Genomic DNA, 20,883 nt, shown 5'->3' on the forward strand with positions numbered 1-20,883 from the left:
TCTTAGTCTCTCTTTAGTCCTTTTCATTTTCATAATTTTGTGAATTTAAGTCAACAGGCACTTGTTGCCTACATGCCCTGGGCTCAATGTTATTGAAGATGCTAAGGGAAATCAAAAATTATAGCCCAGAGCCCCAAGCCCCTGCCCAGGAGCTCTCAGAGTCATTGGGAGAACAAGACATCAGTGCTGCAGCTGGAAAATTATCCAAAGGGGGTAGGGGCGGCTTCTAGAATGGCAGTTCCCAGGTAAATTCCTGTGATGCCATTTTTGAAGGCCAGAAACTCCATTTTTGTTACCATCTGTCACACTGTAAATGAGAAAGCTGTGCATGAATTTGGAAGACTGAAAGCTCTGGGCCTGATTCCCGGGCAGACCTCCCTCTAGTCTGCCCCTACCTGTGTGATCAGGTGAGGTACTTGACCTCTGGGTGGACTGTGCTGTAAAGTAGGGAGGGTGTATACTTTCTAGGGGTGAAGAGGGATTTGAGTAGGAGCTTAGCTCAAGCTGCAGGTCCCCTGAGAATCTTTCTCAACCCCTGAGGGTGATGTAAACCATCATCCTTTGCACCTGTGCCCCCTTGGCTCCTGTGCACAGCTATTCCGAGCCTGGAATCTCTGACTTACTCACCCTGCCCCACCGACTCAAGGCCATCAGCTTCCTGCAGGCTCTTGTCTACCCCATTGCAGCAGCTTCAAGTTGGCCAGGCTGGGGCCCTTCTCCAGCCTTGGGTGATGCCCAGAGGGGGAGCCAGTGGTGGCTTCTGGAGCTTCCCTCCAGTATTTGCTTTATTGTTGGGTAGAGTCAATTGCCATTTTCTGAATCTTAGGTAGAGTACATGCAAATGCAGCTGCAGGACAAGTCTGTCACCGTCACCAGGTTGCCATCCCTAAACATGTGGACAGCCTCTACCAAGGGGCAGTGGTGAGTGCCGCTGCGACAAAGGCTACAGACAACCCTGGGTCCGAGGGCACGCCTCCACATCTTTGTTACACCTAAACTTGCACTCTACACACAGCCATTCTGTCTATGCTGGCTGAACCCCTGTTGCCCCAGCCTCAAGGGTGCTGGTAGGATTCTACCCTAGGGGCCCTTCCCTCACTCTCCATGTAGCCTTCACCTTTGAGTGTGACAAAAGCCTGACTGCTCCCTCTTTGCTTCAATTTGATGTTACCCAAACTGCATCTTACAGAAATACTTCTAATTTTCTAGTTGTGGGTCCTACCCTTCCCCAATTTCCAGCAGAAACCTAGATTTTCCTAGCAGTTATTGTGACTGGAATTTGGAAGTGGGTTCTGAGTAAACGGGTGAGTGTTGATGTCCATCTGGGATCAGGACTCTGTTCCCACTCTTGGGTGCTTCGACTTCCCTCCTTGGCAAAAACCAGTGCATTTCCTTGCAGCCTCAGCCCTGGATCCCTGCTGCCACCCCTGTATGCACCAATATCGGGGACTCAGCTACATCCAGATAAACCTGCTCTAGACCTCCTGGGAGGACACACAAGCCACCCATCCCACCTGAACACAGCCTCTGCTGCAGCACTTGCCACACCCTGTTTTCATAGCTTGTCATTACCTCCCAGCAAACATTGAGCCCTAGAGAACTGAGCTTGGTTAAAATTAGATTGGTTCTCTCAAAGGGATTCAGCCCTCTCTCTGCTTCATCTACTTCTGTTTACTGTACTTGCTCAAGGTCAGTCCCCTTGCCAGGCAGAAAGCCCTGAGAGGGAAGGGATGTCTATGTCATTCACTGTGGGGTTCACCGCCAGATCCCCAGGGCCTTCACTTGCATATCAGTGCACCAAGCACATCATTTTCTTCGACAAGAAACAAGACAACATGAATTGAGCTCTTTTTTGAAAGCATTTATTGCTGAAGTGGTATTCATTGTTTAAAAGTTAGAAAACCAGAAAAGGGCAAAAAGGAAAAAGTTATCACCCATCATTATTATAACATATTCCTTTGCAAGGTTTTTTCCTATGTGCATAAAATCTGGTAGCCTAGTTTCCTTGTTTAACATAATATCACAACTATCTTCTTTTTCTTTTATTTCCATGTTTGCTGAGCACCTACTATGCATCAAGGACTGTGCGAGGCTCTGAAGATTTTAAAGTAGGCCTGAGAATGCAAAGGAATATTTCTGAGACAGAGAAGCAGGGGCACAGCTCTTTGCTGATAAAAGTAGCCACAAGGGGCACCATAAGAATAGTTTGCATGAAAATCTGTTGTCTGTTACACTGACTATGCCAGAGATTCTTAATTTATACAATAGGAGAATTTTAGGGTTTGCTAGAATTTTCAGAAAAGGCCAAAAGTGCATTGAATGAGGTCACTTTTTGAATGGGGCCATTCCCTAAGCAGCTTTTCTATTAAAGATGTCATGTTTCAAAAGTGAAGATTGGGATCAGCTCTTTTGGCCTGCTGCCAACTAATCCGAATGGATAATGGGTGCAGTTGGAGCACAGCCTGCAGATGCCCACTGGGTGGGACTATCACAGTGGCCCCATAGCTGACGGATGACAAGGAGGCCTGGGGGAGTCCAAGGAAGAGGCTGAGCGGTCAGAGCAAGAGTGGAGGACCCTCAGGGGCTTCGGGACACAGCTGTTCACCAACTGGCACACTAGCCTTTCAATATTTTAAGAAACATACACCGTAGCAGGGCATCCTGGCAACCAAACTCACCTAAAGAGCATGTTTTCCTCTTGAGTCATCAACACTCACTCTTAGCAGCCAGCGGACAGAGCTTTCCAATTGTTGAGCAGATTGCTTTAGGGCTGTACAGGTAGCAGGCCCAGGAGGGATTTGGCAGGGGCAGGATATGCACATTCAGTTGGTTTTGAAAGCTCTGGGAAGCAGTGCTGAGAGCAAACCCTCCTCTTCCCCACCCACCTCAGGGTTACTCTTCCCCAACCCCTCCACAAATAGGCCAACACAGTGTTCTTTGGAGTTTCACAGCAATCATCACTGGTAGTAATGAGCTAACTCTTTATATCTGCAATGTGTGTACACTTGGAAGATGCACTTAGACGCTCTCAAAATGGTTGAAAGAGGACAGGGAATCTCCAACCAGGGGAAGAGGAGGTAACTGAGAGATGAGGTGTTAGCTTGCACAGCAATGATCAGCCATTCTTCACTGCTAAAGCACAAGACACACAAGTAGGCTATTGACAGTCTCCTGCTGGGGGCGTTTTAGACACCACGATAAGTTGCTTATGGAGATCAGCGTAGCAGAAGGGTCAGGAAGCAGAGGTTCAGATTGCCTCTCTGCCATTCAGAACCTAGCTATGAGATCTCTTAGCTTTTCCGCATCTCAGTTTCCTCATCTATGAAATGGTCGTATCTCGCAGGGCTGTTTGAAGAGTAAATAAGATAATGTTCCCAAAGTACTTAGCACTGCATCTGACACAAAGCAAAGTCCAAAATAAAAGGAGCTATTAACGTGAAATTGCCTTCTTGTGAATTATTTCATTACAAATTTATGGAGTGGTTCATTTATTGAAAACTTATGGACTTTAAATATCCTAATTTTAGGAAAGATGTAGGAAGAAACGATCAAACGTGAATTGTAATGTTGTCTAACTTTGCTTTTATAGGAGACATGGAAATTTACACTAGAGAAGGCAAGACGAATTGTCAAGAAGTCCCCAATTCTGGTAAGCACTCAGTGGGTAGAACGCCAGCCTTTTCCTTGGCATGCCGTCTCTCACTGGCCCCGGCTTTCACATCCCAAAGGCAAGGACTACTCTGGATATCAGCCCGCGACATGCCATAGCTGCATGGGGATTGAAGTAGGAAAGTAAGCTGCTTCCACTTGTGTTTCCTGCCTTCACATGACAGCATGGTTTTTCAGCCTCAGCACTGCTGACATCTGGGACAGGATAACCGTTTGTTGTGCAGGCTGTCCTGGGCTTTGTAGGGTGTTCAGCAGCAACCCTGGCCTCTACCTACTAGATGCCAGCAGCACCACCATCCATCCCTCCCCAGTCACAACAACCAAAAATGCCTCCCAGCATTCCTAAATGTCCCCTGGAAAGCAAAATCACCCGCATTTGAGAACTGCTGCTTTCCAGTAGACCATCTTGGAGGAGGCTGTATCCTCCTGCTCCTCCACTTTCTAAAAATGTGACCTTAAGCACGGTGCTCAACTTCACTGAGCCCCAGTTTTCTTGTCTGTAAGACAGGGATGATAATATTGTCCTCCAGTGTTGGCACTGATAGAGTTGAGAGTGCAGAGAGCATCTGGGATCTTGCCTAGGACTTACCAAGTCCTCAATAATTGTGAGTTAACAATGAGATACCATCTCACACCAGTTAGAATAGCAATCATTAAAAAGTCAGGAAACAACAGGTGCTGGAGAGGATGTGGAGAAATAGGAACACTTTTACACTGTTGGTGGGATTGTAAACTAGTTCAACCATTATGGAAAACAGTATGGCGATTCCTCAAAGATTTAGAACTAGATGTTCCATATGATCCAGCCATCCCATTACTGGGTATATACCCAAAGGATTATAAATCATGCTGGTATAAAGACACATGCACACGTATGTTTATTGTGGCACTATTCACAATAGCAAAGACTTGGAATCAACCCAAATGTCCATCAGTGACAGATTGGATTAAGAAAATGTGGCACATATACACCATGGAATACTATGCAGCCATAAAAAAGGATGAGTTTGTGTCATTTGTAGGGACATGGATGCAGCTGGAAACCATCATTCTTAGCAAACTATCACAAGAACAGAAAACCAAACACCGCATGTTCTCACTCATAGGTGGGAACTGAACAATGAGATCACTTGGACTCGGGAAGGGGAACATCACACACCGGGGCCTATCATGGGGAGGAGGGAGAGGGGAAGGATTGCATTGGGAGTTATACCTGATGTAAATGACGAGTTGATGGGTGCTGACGAGTTGATGGGTGCAGCACACCGACATGGCACAAGTATACATATGTAACAAACCTGTACGTTATGCACATGTACCCTAGAACTTAAAGTATAATAATAATAATAAATAAATAAATAAAAAGAAAAAAAAAAGAAAAAAATAATTGTGAGTTAAAGTTATCACAATTTTTATTCATGTTTCCTTAATTTGTCCTCTGTGTAATAACACTCTGGTTCAACAGATAGAATGTTTATTTCAGATCAGTTCTCACAGGCTTACGTATTTGACTTAGGCTGTGGTTGCAAATCAGCCCCATTTGAAAAGGAAGCAGAAAAGTAGATCATTAAAGTACGACATTATCCTCAATGCCAAAGATACTGGCAGTAAGGAAGCATCCATCAGCAATGGGAGGGCATAGACCTCGTCCTTGGCTTCTCCCTGCTGGCTAGCTCATCATTCACCTTGATACACTGCATTTGAGGTATTATTGATTTGGCAACATAGAAATAAAAGGGAGGAAAATCCCTCATGGTTAGGCTTGCCAGATTTCGCGAGTAAAAATATGGGATGCCCAGTTAAATTTGAATTTCAGATAAACAACGAATAGTGTTTTAGTATATCTAGTAATATTTTATCTGACAACCCTGCTCATGGAGGGCATATGGGTTTTGATGAACAAGGCCAATAAATACATGTTAAGTGACAGGCAATATGTAGGCATTTCTACATAATTGATTAATCAATCACAATGTCTGCATTGCCAATCATTATTTAATTCAGTGAATAATTAAGGGCCAACAGTAGCCCATTTAGCTAATTTGCTTAAGTTGTTGAATAAGATATTAAAAGACCACAGGAAACTCTTGACCACCCCCTTCAGAACTCTAAGCAGAAATGGAGACCAATACAATTGGTATTGTAGTCTTCTCAACACACTCCTAAAAACGTATTCTCCAGGCATTGTTTACTTCACTAGCAAAAACTGCCTTGGCATTAACTTCTAATTAGAATTTTACAATTTTTTACTTCTGTCACCAGAATTGCAAGCATAATTCACGGGGCAGGATTCCAATAATTACTTGTGAGAAGTGAAAAAAAAATTCTACCGAACAATTCAACAATAAAAATACTCTTCTGAAACCTCCACCAATTTATTTGCTCTCCAGATTACAGCTATCAAGGAAAAAATAAAAAGGAAATGAAAATAAGTGTCTCTGAAAAAACTGCTCAGAGAGTAATTCATTTCACTGTGATGGCTGATGTAACTGCAGACCTGGCCGGGGCACAGAAAGCTGAACTCAGTAGGTTACATATCATTTCAGCACAGCCTATTAGTCGGTGAGAATTCAGACCTGAAAACAGTTATGCATTATTGAAGGAAATCAAACATTCCAGAGAAAGCCTGGATCTCAGTGAGGTCCTGAGAGGCTCCTACAGGGAACTTTTCATGGATTTGGCAGAGCATTGAGCATCTAAGAGGACCTGAGTTATGGAATCATTTAATTCTCACTTCTACAAAGTAGATAGAGTATTTTTGTCATCAGTCCCATTTTACAGATGAGAATATTGAGTCTCAGGTAGGTTGAGTTATGTGCTCACCCCACATAGCTAGTAGGTGAGAAACCCCGCATTTAAATCCAGAGCTAGCTATCCCCACATTCAGTACCCTTTCTAGTAGTCCAGTAGCTTTCAACAAGGCCTCCTTAGTACTAAACTTTGGGGAGCACCATTCATATCACAGGCTATGTGGATGTTGGAATCCTACAGTGGACAACCTGTGCAACTATAAATGACAGCCCTGATCACAAACCCACCTGCTCAATAGAATCATCTGGGAAGCCTCTAAAAATCACTGAGGTCCAAACCCCACCCCAGACCAATTAAATCCAGGTAATACAGTACACGACAAGGGTTGAAAAGCACTTTGCCACACAGAAATTCAGTTTCAGCTTGGTTATGTACAGAAGAGTGATGACTCTCCCACTCTGAGCTTCCATTTACCCCATTCAGCCCATTTATCTTTATTCAACCCCTGTTTGTTGTTCTGCATTCATTTGACATCCTGGTGCATGGAGAAGCTCAGGAAGCTGGTTAAATAGATTGCAAAGCAAAGATGCTGCATGACTCCTGTCCCCAGGGACAGCCCTGATTTGAGACTCTCATTTTAGATGGGATTAGATGCAGCCAGTTGCAATATTTTAAATATATTGCTGAGTTAATAACAGCCCACATTTTGTCTCCATCTAGCAAAGTTCAGAAAGGAGGAGTCTGGCAAATAGGCAAGCAAGACTCATACAATGTTGCTCGGCGCCCATCTCAGTTCTCTTTGCAAGTAAATTGTAAAAGAAGAAGGGTGGTCTTTCCCATACTATGTAATGAAAAGACCAGATAATCAAAACCTCCGTCTAACCAGGAGGAGTTCTAGGGTCCCCTACATCATCTGCCACCCACTTCCTAACCCCAATTTCTACACAATGAATGGCAAAGACAGCTGTAGCCGTCAGGCTGAATTTTGACAGCAAACAGCTGTGCAATTATATAGTTTTATTCTATTGCACCTTTTGTGTAGCAATTATAAAACTGTTCATATCAATTTGTAATATGTTGGTTATCATCAGTGTTAAAATCTAGATTGTTGTTAGGAGAATTAGATTAAGGCCTTCAGTCTAAACTGAATATTAAAAGAACCTCAAACATTCAAATGCAACCTGACTTTGGACTCTGGATCTCAGATAGGGTCTGTACTGCCAAAGCGCCGTCAATGTTGTGGTAGAAACTTATGCTGATGCTTGTTTTGCAGTGTGTCCACAATCCTGATCTCAGTCAGCTACTAAGTCTCTGGAGTCACCTTTCTAACCACCCCTTCTTCACACCATCACCCTCCTCCACCCTGTTTCCCATCAGTGCTTCCCAATCGGTGGCAATATTGCCGCTTGCTCCCACCATGGGGACATTTGGTAGTGCCTGGAGGCAGATTTGGCAACGTCTGGAGGCAGATTTGTGCAGCGGGTATCTGGGGGTCGCAGGCCAGAGATGCTGCCCAGCATCTCACAGTGCACAGGGCAGCCCACACAGCAAAGACCAAATTGTTATCGGCCCAACATGGCAATAGCGCCGAGGTTTGAAACCGTGAGAAAGGGCCTTAGGGTCTCTTATCTCAAATGATCCTCTTCCAGGCCATCCCCCCATGCCTAGAGACATCTTTCCGAAGTGCAAATGTGATTCCTCTGCCTGACACCTCCGCGGCTTCCCCACAGTCCTCAGGGTATCATGTAGTGCTGCATTCCAGGCCCCCATCCTGTCTCCTTCCTTCCACGGTTCCCTGCGTTCTGCCATTCCAATGCTCCTGCCAGGTGGGAATGTTTGGCGTTCCTCTAAGACACCAAGCTTTCTCATGCCTCCACAGTACTGCTCAGGCACTCCCTTTGCCGGGAGCCAGGCTACTTCAGCTTTAGCGTGCATCCTGGGGACCTTGTTAAAATGCAGCTTCTGATTCTGTAGGTCTGCAGCCGGGTCCAAGACTCTGCATCTCTGAAAGCTCCCGGGTGGCATCAATGCTCCTCATCTGTGATCACACGTTGAGTGACAAGGACCTAGAGCAGTGGTTGTCAAGCCTTAGTGGGCACCAGAATGACTTGGAGGGCTACAAAGACATAGGCTTCCAGGACCCACCCATGGTTTTTGATTCGGCAGGCCTGACATGGGGATGTGGAAGACAAGGATGTGCATCTCTAGCAAGACTGTGGCCCCCCACTGAGTCACAAAGCCTCAGGCCAGGCCATCTCTCTTCCTTCCCACCTGCCTCTATCCTGCCTCACTGCAGGGTCATCTGCATCCTCTTCCAGGTTCCTAGAGACACCTGCTAGTGCCTTGGCCTCTGCAGACCCCACAGAGTGTGCCCAGGGCTGGGGCCTCCACCCATGCCCTCCACTCGATGGTGAGCTGAGGACAAGGACAGCCTCTTTGTCTCCACGTCTTAGGTGGAGCTGGGCCACCAGTCAGGATTATTTCTCCTCCTAGAAAGCTAGACAGGCATCTCAAAAATCCTTAAGTACCTCATTTATATTCCGAAATGGTTGCTGATTCTCTCTTGCCAGGGTCAAACACCACCAATGCCCATAACACTCATCATAGCCATTCGAAGGACTCTGGGCTGGCAGGAATCCACTGTCTCTCTCCCTTCATTGATAAATGCTGGTGCCAAACTTTTCTACCCTGTTGTCTTCTCTTTCTTTAACTTGAGGAAAGCATTGTGGAAACTGCAATCTTTCTAAAAGCACTGTTTGGTAAAATGTCAGGGCTTTTAGTGTAGCCCACATCTGGAGCCTAATAGAAATCACTGTCTAGAACCCCATGGCTCAAGAAGTGTAAGGAGCTTGGTCTGTGCACCTCTCTCCTCCGCGGGGGAAGGGACCTTCCTTCCTCCTAGACCCCAGATTGGTCTCTCCCTTTAGTTTTTATTTCCATAATGAGATGGAATTATTTTGTTGGAAAATGTTCTTTATTTTTAAAGCACCTGGGTAGAAGAATGCTGTTGCCGGACCCTCCTTGGACAAGGTGGAGAGTGAGGGTGGCTGGGAAGCTGGGAAGAGCTGGCTGGGAGAAGAGAAGGAGGGAAGGCTTCGGGCTGAGGAGACCGGTGGGCAAAGGCACAGGCATGGCATGGATATGGATTGTGGGGACAGAAACAAGAGGTAAATTTAGAGAGATGAAACAGGCTGGATTCTAGAGGAAGGAGGATCCAGAAACCACAAGTACAGAGGGGCCCTTAGAAGTTGGGGAACCCCTCCTTAAACTAAACAACTCTCTTTTTATTGTGTTTTTGTCTCCCCAGAGATATTCTAGAAGTGGTTCTGACATTTGTTCACTCCCGATTTTGGCCAAGATCTGCCAGAAAATTAAATCGTATGTATACAATTTCTACCTTCCGGAGCACTAGTGTGTAATAACATCTTTGCTTGTCCCCTTTTTCTAATGACTAAAATGATCTTCACACTTAAAAGGCATCCCTGAAGGTTAAAGTGTTTCTTTCTCAAAACATTGCACAGAAACCAGAAGACAAATGAGCTCTGAACAAAATCATTTGGGAAAAATATACTGAATGCCAGCATCTTTGCATCTCAAAGCTGATCTGTCCTCCAGGCTAGAATGCAGCCCACAGTGAGGCTCACTGCCGGCAAGTGCCTGCCAGCGAGGTGCCCACTGCACTACACCTGGAAACAGCCGCTCCCTGCTGTGTGAGCTACGGACCAGGGTGGGCAACTGGGCATGGAGAAGACTCTGAGCATCTTTAGTGCATGACATTCACAAGGCTAAACAGGGACTGTGTTTTCACAGAGCCCAAACTATTACATTAAAAATCTGACTCAGATACATAGGAATATGATTGTGAGTGCAGAGACACTGTCCAGAATTCGCACACCCTCCTGTCTGTATTCCAGCTCCACTTTGAGTCTGGGGTTATGCTAGACATCATAGTAACTGCTGTTCAAAACACTAAAGGGTGAAACAATGTCTTGAGAGGGCATTGGACTCAGAGGCAAAATAGCATGGGATCTACCTTTCACTAAGGCTACTTCTTTTTTATTTTTATTTTCATTTTTTGAGACGGAGTGTCACTCTTGTTGCCCAGGCTGGAGTGCAATGGTGTGATCACGGCTCACTGCAACCTCCGCCTCCCTGGGTCAAGTGATTCTCCTGCCTCAGCCTCCCAAGTAGCTGGGATTACAGGCACCCACCACCACACCCAGCTAATTTTTTGTATTTTTAATAGAGACGGGGTTTCACCACTTTGGTCAGGCTGGTCTTGACCTCCTGACTTTAAATGATCCACCCACTTCAGCCTCCCAAAGTGCTGGGATTACAGGCGTGAGCCACCAAGCCAATCCCACTAAGCTACTTCTAGTATGACCACTGCTGCTTTGCTGCTGTCAGGTGTATGGGCGCTGTTCCAGGTTCCAGGTGCTGAACTTCTGATATGTTTCCTCACTTAGTTCTCATAACAATAAAATGAGGTAAGGGTTATTATTATTCCCATTTCACAGAGAAAGCAACTGAGCCTTAAAGAAGTAACTTCTGCTGGGCCACTGAGGACCCAAGATACACCTCAAGGTGCACTTGATCTCCTGTGTTCTTTGTGAATATACATATTCTTGACTCCTTTGCAACGCTGCTTCTTGAGCTGACTTTGAGAACTTGGGCCACTTAATGTCTCTGAGCCTCAGCCTCCCCATATCTAAAATTACAGTGTAAACTAAATTCTGCCCATGTCTCAGAATCATCTTGAAATGTTTTAAAATCCAGATTCCTTTGCCCCAAACCTGGTGGGGGAGTGCTGTGTTTTCCTGGAAATTTTCCAGGAAATTCTTAGGCCATTAGACTCCACACTTAGACTCCTGGGTGTCCATGTCCACCCCAATGCTTGCCTTCTAGTACAAGTGCAAGACTGCCAATGCTACACATACAGGTGATGCTTTAATGACTCAGAATAATGTTCTTTAGCCGTGAGATATTTATTTAACTACAGCATCTGCCCCAGTCCCTGCTTCTTTTACTCTTCCTCTCCCGCAGGAGCTCCTATTAGTTTAGTCTGTGCTAGCCTAGCCTTGTGGATGGCTGAGAACACACAGAGGTGAGAGTTAGGCTGCACACCTGGACTGAGAAGCTATAGCTTCCTATATCTGTGGTAACAAAACACCACAAACTGGGTGGCTTAGAACCACAGAAATTAATTCTCTCTCAGTTCTGGAGGTCAGAAATCCAGAGTCAAAATGGCAGCAGGGCCATGCTCCTTCTAAGATTCTAGTTGGATTCTTTCTGTCTCTCCCTAGCTTCCGATGGTGGCTGTGAGGCCTTAGTATACCTTGCCTTGCAGCTGCATCACTCCAGTCTCTGCTTCATCTTCATATCTGGTCATCTTCCTTGGATGCCTGTCATTTCCTTTTATAAGGACACCAGTCATGTTGGATGAGGGCCTGCCCTAATGCCCTCATCTTAACTTGATTACACTTGTAAAGACCCTGTTTCCAAATAACGTCACATTCGCAGATACCAGGGGTTAGGACTTCATCATGATTTTTTCATGAACACAATTCAACCCCTAACAAAGACACTTTTCCTCATTCTGCCATCCTTCATCTCATGAGCTTCATGAGTACTAAATCCACTGAACAGCTCTCATCTGTTGTAATAATATCCAGGGGCAGGAGGAAGCTATGATTCAGACCCACATTTGGAGCCTCTTAGAGAGATCCAAGAGTTAAACAGTTAAAAACTCTTCCTGGTCAATCTGCTGGCTTAAGCCCCTGCGAGCCAGCTATGCAAAGTGACATTGCAGGTGCCAGAAATGCTAGCAACACCCCTTTTCATGACTGGGGATGAATGCAGAGAGCATCAGGACATGGGGAGTAGGGGGAAGATATTAGACATGAAAGAAGATGCTGGAAGGTTGAGATGCGGCCAGCTCCCCAGGCCCCCAATCATGTCATCATGCCTAGCTCCCATTAAATCGAGACCCCTGCCCCCTCCTTGCTGAATGCATTATTGTATTTTCTGTGTTAGATGTAGGCCAGCAGGACCCAACAGGGTCAAAGAGACAACTCTTCAAATGAACCACCTTTGAAAAATTGAATTCAAGAGCATCAGTAGCCAGGGATTTTTCTTGGTCCAATTTGAAAGGGAAAATAATTCTTTTATGAAAAAGCAAAAACTGTGTTTTCCTTCTTTCTGAAAATCACTGTGTTTCAAGTGTCATATGCAGCCAGTTACAATTGGTTCAGTGCTTTATGACTTACAAAGCACGTACACGTATAAATGCAGTCTCACATATTCTTCAAAGCCATCTGTGGTTCAGTAATAATATTGATAACTAAAAGTTATCTGGTGCTGTCTAAGCACCAAAAACTGTTGTAAATCCAACTATTTAAGGTCAGCGCCATTATTTTCTCCTTTCTAAAGAGGTAAAATCATTTGCGCAAGGTCACAGATCCGGTAATGGACGAATCTGACCTTTGAATCCAACAGTTTGCTTTCCATTGACCCCCTCAACTCTTAGCCCTACGCCTTAGAGGAACGAGTAGGTTTTAAATGCCTGACCCACTAGCACGGAGTCCTCACGTGGTAGAGACAAGACCTGCACATCTTCTGTGGCATAGTCCTTTGATAAAATTCCCCCAGGAGGAATGCCTTACCTGCCCAGTGCCTCTCCCTGCCCACTGTCCCACTCTGTCTAATGCTTTCAAAATTCATTTGAGGTGTCCCCACCCCAGGGACATGTTCCAGCACCCAGCCTACTTTCAGTCGCTTGCACAGCCCTCCTGGGTGCTCCTGGCTCCTCCTCGGTGCCACCAGCCCTCCAGTGCCTGCTCCACCTCATCCCATTCTTCAATCCCTTCTTCCTTGCTGGTCTCCTACATCACCCACAAGCTCCTGGGGAGCAGGGATCCCATTTCTTAGCAGGAGGAGCTCAGTGAAGAAATGAGGGAATACACGAAGGAAAAGTACCACTTTTCCAGGAAAACAAATGTGTAGCTATCAGGCTATGACCATGGGGTGATCAAGTTTTTTGGTGTTCTGTTTTAATCAGGATACACAGTGCCTACACACTGTCTGTATTTTACTTCAACAGTGGTAAGTCAGGAGGATCCCCTCTTTTTAAAAATCTATTCTTTTTATTTAATGTCTATATGCAGAAACCTCCATATTATTTCACATAAATACATGCAAACCATCCTATCCCCTGTTGATTGTGTTAATTCAACACTATTTTTTTTTCCTTTTTTAGCCTCCTCCTTCCCCATACCCTGCTCCTTCCACCCACTTCAGTCCCGCCCCCACCTCCAAGCTGAGCCACATCTATAGGCAGGTGTGCCCTTCCGTGGCTTCTCTGTTCTCATTTCATTGATAGAGACCTACATAACACATCCACCCACAGATGCAACCAACCCGCACCCAGCCCTCGAGAGCTACCTGAGACCCATGTGAGGCAGGCACACATGGAGATTCATTCTCACCATTTTTCTTCTGTCATAATGACCCAGTTTCATGAGATAGTTTTAGGGAGATTGAACTTGAATAGCTCAATACTGTGTCATTAATAACAATCAGCCGCAGTTATAATTGCTCCCCGGGTCAAGCCCACTCACCTAATATCTGGTGGCAGGCAGGTATAGAGCAGGGGCAGCGAGCACCACCAGACTGCATGGTCATTGAATAGAATGCCGTGTGGCCAGAAATCTGAACATCCAAAGAGGGGCCATGGATTGGGATGGGGATGTCTCTAGATACCAAACCATGATGAGAGCAGACACCGGAGTCCTGCTGCCCCACCCGAGGAGCCATCCTTGCAATCAGGGTTCCTATTGCACATAACAGTAAGAGCTCATGTGTTTTGTTTTGTTTTTTCGAGTGCTCTCCATATCTAGGAAATCGTTAATGATATTGATTCTATTTTACAAATAAGAAAACTGAGGCACAAAAAGATTAAATGATTTGAGTAAAGTCACCTGACAAGGAGACAGCAGAACTGGGATTCAAACCCAGGGAGTCTAATTTCAGAACCTGGAGCTACGTTGAAAGAATTCTCGTGGCTTTTCCTTCCCACTACGCTGCCCTCAGTCCAATTGCTTGCCTTGAAAATGCTGTCACATCCTTTAGGTTTCACCTTAAGATCACTTCTTCCACTATATAGGGTTAGAAACGTTTTTTTCCTCTCTAGATGCACAACGCTCTTACAGCATTTTTCATCTAGGACTATAGTTATCTTTTGATGCATTAATTTCCTCGCCCATGTCAAGTTCCTAAAGTGCAGGAACTGTAGGACTGTGTCTTGTACTCATCTCCGGTATCTAATATGATTCCCAGCACATAGCAGGGACTCCCAAAATGCCTGTGGAATGAAGGAATGAATGAATGAACATTTCAACATACAGCTAGATATTTCTAAGGATACGCAAGGTATCAAGTTCAGATGCAATTTTACAGAAATAATTTGTAGTAAAAGTCAACAATGCCTTATCCAAAACCTTGGAGTTGTCAGGCACATTAGCTCATGCCTGTAATCTCAGCATTTTGGGAGACCAGAATGGGACAATCACTTAAGGTCAGGAGCTAAAGACCAGCCTGGGCAACAGAGCAAGACTCCATCTCTATAAAAACAAACACAAAAACGAACAAACAAAACGCCTTGGAGCCAGATATGATTTGAAATTCAGATTTTTTATATTCTAGTAAAGTAATAAATGTGCATATACCATAACCCACCTGCTATCCCTGGCACCTCTTGATCAATCAGATTTATATTTCAGAGTGAAATATATGAATTTTCACACTAAGTATAACAAAGTTTACAAATTGCCCTGTATCAGTTCAGGTCAAGTTTTGCTACCAAATGAAGTTGTTGCTAAGTGGAAAATAATTTTGATTAGTGGGCTGTGAAGAAGGGATTGTGGAGATTATACAAGTTGCAATTTATGCTACTTTAAGTACCCAGTCTACCTACTCATGTCTAGAATGCATGGCTTCGGTCAGTCACTTGGAGCCTTTAAAGTAAGCAGACAAATGTTAATAAATCAGCTTTCCAATCCTAAAGACCACTCTTTGTTCATTCTTTCAAGGACAAACTCTCACCCCCAAGATAACAAAGGTGGGAGGGGATAGCTTTGGCGCACGCCCAAAGGAGACCTTTCCTCCAGCTCTTTTTTCTTTCTCAGGCTGAAAATATGGCTGTTTGGGTCTATGCCATTTCTCTCTCTCTCTCTCTCTCTCTTTCTCTCTCTCTCTCTCTCTCTCTCTGTCTGTCTCTGTTGATCTGTCTTTGTCTCTTGCTCTTGCTCTCTTTCTTTATCTTCCTTTTCTCAACTAGAAAAATAAACGCTGTCCAAGAGGCCAAATACATACATGGGGAAAACTGCCTAGTCTCACAGAAAATGTGACCTTCAAAGCCTTTTCCAAATTCTCAACAGTCACAACTGATGTTGGATGACTGCATGTCATTTGGTCCAAGCTTGATCTGCATTTCTTGACAGATAATTAAAATGAGAGAAAACCATTCGTAGCTCAGAGTAGACAAGGGATGGGGTGGATCTAGAAACCCTGGAGCATCAGAGCAGGAAGGATCCCAAGAATGATCTTGCCCTAGCTCCTCTCCTGCATGAGGGAAAGCAGCGTCACAGCCTCTGAGCCCACTGGGGAAGCTTCATTCCCCTCTGCTCCCACCATGGGAAAATCAAGGTGTGGGTGATCATGGGGGTGGAATTTGGCTACAGCCCACACCCGAATTGCTCCTGGATAAGCTTCCACCTTCCCCAGGGCTGGTTCTCACTCACTCTGTAAGTGTGGATGTGTGGAGTCAGCAAGTAGAACCTTTCTAATTTCCTGCGGGTGGCTCTCTCTCTGGCCCTGTTCAACCCACCCCACCCCACCCCAAATGGAAGGGGAAGGTGAATTTCCTGTTTCGGACAGCAGGTGCTCATAATCACAGCTGCAAGCACTTTGTGAGAACCAATACCAGGGGCTTTTCATGTGGTTTCCCTTAATCCTCCCAATAAACCCTGGGAGGGAGCTGGCAGGAATCACATTTTACAGATTTAAAAATGAGGCTCAGGGAGGTTAAATAAACTTCTGAGAATTGCAGAGCTGCTGAGAAAGCGGTGGATGGAGCAGCGACTCCAACTGACTCTGGAGTGTTTACTGAACCACCATGCTCAACTCAGTATCTGGCAAGAGCACTTGAATTCAAAAGGATAATTCCTCTCAGGGACACTAAGAGGGAGCCTGCTGCTTTGTCCTTTCAGGGATCCAGCCTCCCCTGTCCCCCAGGGCAGGGATGTAGGAAGGACTAGTGATATGACATCAGCTTGCAGCTCCCTCTTCATTGGGTCCACCAAGTGGCTATTGACTCCCCACACTCCCTACTTTTCCAGAGTACCCTAACTAGCACTCACTCATCCCAGGGCCCTCCTCTCAGTGGTCCAGTCAGGAAACAGAGCTGTGCAAGGAGGATTTAATATAAGCTACCAGTTTTAAAACATGCTAAAAAGCCTGAAACAGTAAAAGGGGGAAGGCTGGGCCACCCAGCTATGAGGACTGCAGGAGGCAGCCAGTATCCCTAGGCGGACAGAAGAAGCAAAAGGGAGGAGCTGGTGTTCTCAGGCTTGGGAGACCACTTGCTGTGGGGTTGCTGGGGGCAAAACAAGAGGCCACGTGGGCCAGTCCTGGAGCCATGGATGAGGGGTCACCCATGGGTGCTGGGACCCTCGGGAGGGCCCACTGTGGCTAGAGCTGGAGTCACTGAAGGGAACATCCAGAGAGAGAAAGTCAGGGAAAACAACTTCTCCTCTCCTCCTCCTGTTCTCTCTTCCCACCAGTGCCAGGTGCAGTTCCCAAGAGAACCTGGTAAGTGTATTTTGCAAAATTCCCAGACCCAAAAGTATAGAGTAGAATACAGGCTATAGAACCATAGAGGCTAATATAACCAGCACAGTGCCTTTCAGTGTTTGACCAAAGAGGCCTGCAAGCTGATCTTCTGTCCCATCCCAGAGTTCATAAGACAGGCTCCAGGCTGCCAGTTAGGCTCTGCATGGTCTCGGGTTGCATTTATTTGCCTTGAGGTTCTCAGAACTGTTGAGATGCTCTTTATTCAAAAGACCATTTAGTGATTCCTTAAAAGGTTGTGTTACTCACTGTAAATTCTCAGCTCCAAAGAAAGCCTCATCTTGCCATTAATGGTGGAGCGTGTCCAGGTTCTTGGCATCTTGAACAAATTGGACAAAGCGCACAAAGCAAGGAAGGAATGAAGGGATTTATTGAAAATGAAAGTTCTCTCCACGGTGTAGAAGTAGGCCTGAGAATAGGGGCTCAAAGACCCAGTTACAGAGTTTTTGTGAGTTTCAATATCCTCTACTTGGGGTACGCCCTATGTCAATGAAGAGGATGAAGTCAAATTACAAAGTCATTTACGGCGTTGCCCTATGGAGAGGCTATTTCCTATTATAGCTGAAGTGTGAATCGGACTTATGTTTCCTGCCTCCAGACCCTATTTTCCTGCCTCATTGCCATATGACTATATCATTCTGCTACTCTGTAAGTGATTTTCTAAACCCAAGACAGTGTTTGACATTTAGAAGCTGGGAAAAGCCTGGTAGTGAGGATTCCACAGGGGAAATCCTCCCTCATGGGATGTCCGTGACTTTGGCATCAATTTATTTAGTCATCACATCAGGGTCCTTGGTTTCCAAGACTCATGAATGGGAGTGAAAGTTGCCAGCTAATACCAGCTAAATGGTCAAGACTCTCAGGATAAGTGATTGAAAGGAGTAAAATTTTAAGAAAAGATTTCTATAACAGAATGTGCAAAATGGCAAAAATTCAATTTGTAGTGCTGAGTTCATGCATTGACTGAACTCAAAGTGCAGTCTCATATTTCCTGGGAATCTCAACATCAATACCCCTTGCCCTTTAAAATTTCATTTCAATTATTTCACTTCCTTGTATAGGCCAAGTTAATATCAGAGAGAAAACAGTTCTGTTGGGTAAAGAGCAGAGACTGGCAAAGTTTCGCTGGCTCTGTCTGATACCGCACAGACTCTTAATTTTCTGTTTAGAATGGCCCTCTGTGGCATAGACTCAACACAGCTGTATCAGAAAATGTCTCTCCATTTGTTTTCACCAACATTGTTACTTTTTTTCTTAGCTCACCAATTGTTTTGTTTTCTTTTTCCTAGAGCTATAGAACAGTCTGTGCCATTCAAAGACGTAGATTCAGACAAATACAGCGTTTTCCCAGTAAGTATTCTTAGGAATAACCAGGTGTTCACTAACATCATATTGCTTCCTACAAATTTATTTCCTTTAGTAAGACAGGACTAAATTTCATTTGAACGCATTATTAATTTGATGAACAACACATCATTTCACAATTTCTTTTCTTTTTGGAGACCAAGTCTCACTCTGTTCCCCAGACTGGAGTGCAGTGGCATGTTCTCTGCTCACTACAATCTCTGCCTCCTGGTTTCAAGTGCTTCTCGTGCCTCCAGAGTAGCTGGGATTACAGGCGCACACCACCACACCTCGGCAATTTTTGTATTTTTAGTAAAGTCAGAGTTTCATCATGTTGGCCAGGCTGGTCTCAAACTCCTGACTTCAAGCGATCCATCCACCTCAGCCTCCCAAAGTGCTGGGATTACAGGCATGAGCCACTGCACCCAACCCGTTTCACATTTTTTAAGGATTTTGTATCATTGTTATGATACACAAGGCATTGAAGTAAATCTTAGGCCCAGACTGGTTTTGTTTCCATTTCCAGCTGGAATTCTCCATGAGGGCTATGGTTGCCTTGAAAGGTTTTGTGAATTATTTTGGAACTTCTTAAATCTACTTTAACTTACTTTTTAACGTGTGTGTGTGTGTGTGCATTTGATTCAGAACAGTTAAAATGTCAGGGTATTCTCTGTGAAAACCAACAACAAAGTAACATGTCACAAAGTCCCAAAAGTTTGGGAAATCTCAGATATTCTACTTGGGAATGGAGGAAATAAAAATATTATCTGGCATTATTATAAATCTTGATTCAAATCATTGAGGTCAAATATTTAAACCTGCATAATTAACCATTTGTGTAGAGACTTTTAAATTATCCAATGACATTAATCATTTGGCCAAATAAGCCAATTGTTTTACAGCCTGAGAGGACTGATGGTTAATAGAGGGTTTTTGGGAAGTTGGAAGGGTCTGCTATTTCTAGAGGTGCTTGTAGACACACATACATGAACAAACACATATACACAGAAACACATGTGTGTACATGCACACACATCTACAATATGAATACACATAAACACACACATGCATGTACACATGCCTCCATACATATACATTCACATTCACACAATGCACCCCCACACATGCACATACAAGCAAGCACTTAATGTCATACACACACACACATACATTCACATATTCACACACATGCACACACCCTACCACCTGTTATTGGCCCTGGTGTTACATTACTTGTCACTTCACACAGCATGTCTTATCATATTAATCTTAATTTTCTTAGTGCTCTTTAGTGATCCTAGATTGAATTTGAATTAAAAACTGCGGATGTCAATGCCATTCAGACAGCTCTGATTGACCTTCCTCATGGATAACATCAAAGCGGGCTGAACCCCTCCTGTGTGTGCTCTTCAATTTCAGACCCTGCGGGGCTATCACTGGCGGGGGAGAGACTGTAATGACAGCGACGAATCGGTGTACCCAGGTAGAAGGTAACTATTTCTGCTGGTTGCTGATTTTTGAAATTATCTTCAGAAAAGGAAACAGGAGGCACATTTCCTTCCCCCAGCCTAGGGGATTCCCACTTACAGAGAGAAGAGATTTTTGTGTTCTGATTGAAGTAAAGCTCAGTGAAAAAAGAACGGCATTCATTCGTTCATTTGTCCAAGAAATGCTTATCAGAGACCTACAATTTTCCAAGTACTTTGCATCATGCTGGCTGGTAAACAAAACAGAAATATGCCTCCTCTTCTGGAGCTTACAGTCAAGTGGGAAAAACAATCATGTAAATGGATTATCTTATTGTAGACACTTATCCAGCCTTCTGTATCAGTTCTCCATGCAGAATTGGGTCCAGAAATAGTGACCTCTCCCTCTGGGAGTAAGGAGGAGCCTCTAATGAATGGAAAACATGTCATACATTAGCCCTGGGCTGAGGTTCAATTGCATCTCTGGTATCAAAAAATAGATATGCTAGCCCTCGCCTTTGTTGTGACTATAGTGTGAAAGCATTGAATAAACCAGTTATTTGGGCATTTAGGGGCACAATGGGATGCAGATTTGTTCATTGTGTTCATCGGCACTGTTCCACAACAATGCGGTCCATGAATGTAGTCAATGATGAAAAAGACAGGATTTGGTCCAGAGCTTCTGGCAAATACCCAAACCAAGGTTAAAGCAAGGAAGCTGAATGGAGGCTTCTGATGTCACAACACA

General features: G+C 44.6%; 1 protein-coding gene across 3 annotated transcripts in view; it reads left to right on the forward strand.

The window, feature by feature from the left end:
- The window catches only part of AOAH (acyloxyacyl hydrolase), a 210,642-nt gene that overhangs the window by 87,287 nt on the left and 102,472 nt on the right, over window positions 1-20,883 (forward strand). For all 3 annotated transcript variants that reach the window (XM_025379042.1, XM_025379043.1, XM_025379044.1), the window contains 4 exons: window positions 3,590-3,649; window positions 9,728-9,798; window positions 18,615-18,675; window positions 20,089-20,159. In XM_025379042.1, coding sequence (XP_025234827.1) covers window positions 3,590-3,649; window positions 9,728-9,798; window positions 18,615-18,675; window positions 20,089-20,159 — 263 coding nt within the window. The remainder of the gene's footprint in view (window positions 1-3,589; window positions 3,650-9,727; window positions 9,799-18,614; window positions 18,676-20,088; window positions 20,160-20,883) is intronic.

Source organism: Theropithecus gelada, chromosome 3 (assembly GCF_003255815.1).
Source record: "Theropithecus gelada isolate Dixy chromosome 3, Tgel_1.0, whole genome shotgun sequence".
In the NCBI taxonomy this organism is placed as follows: Eukaryota; Metazoa; Chordata; class Mammalia; order Primates; family Cercopithecidae; genus Theropithecus; species Theropithecus gelada.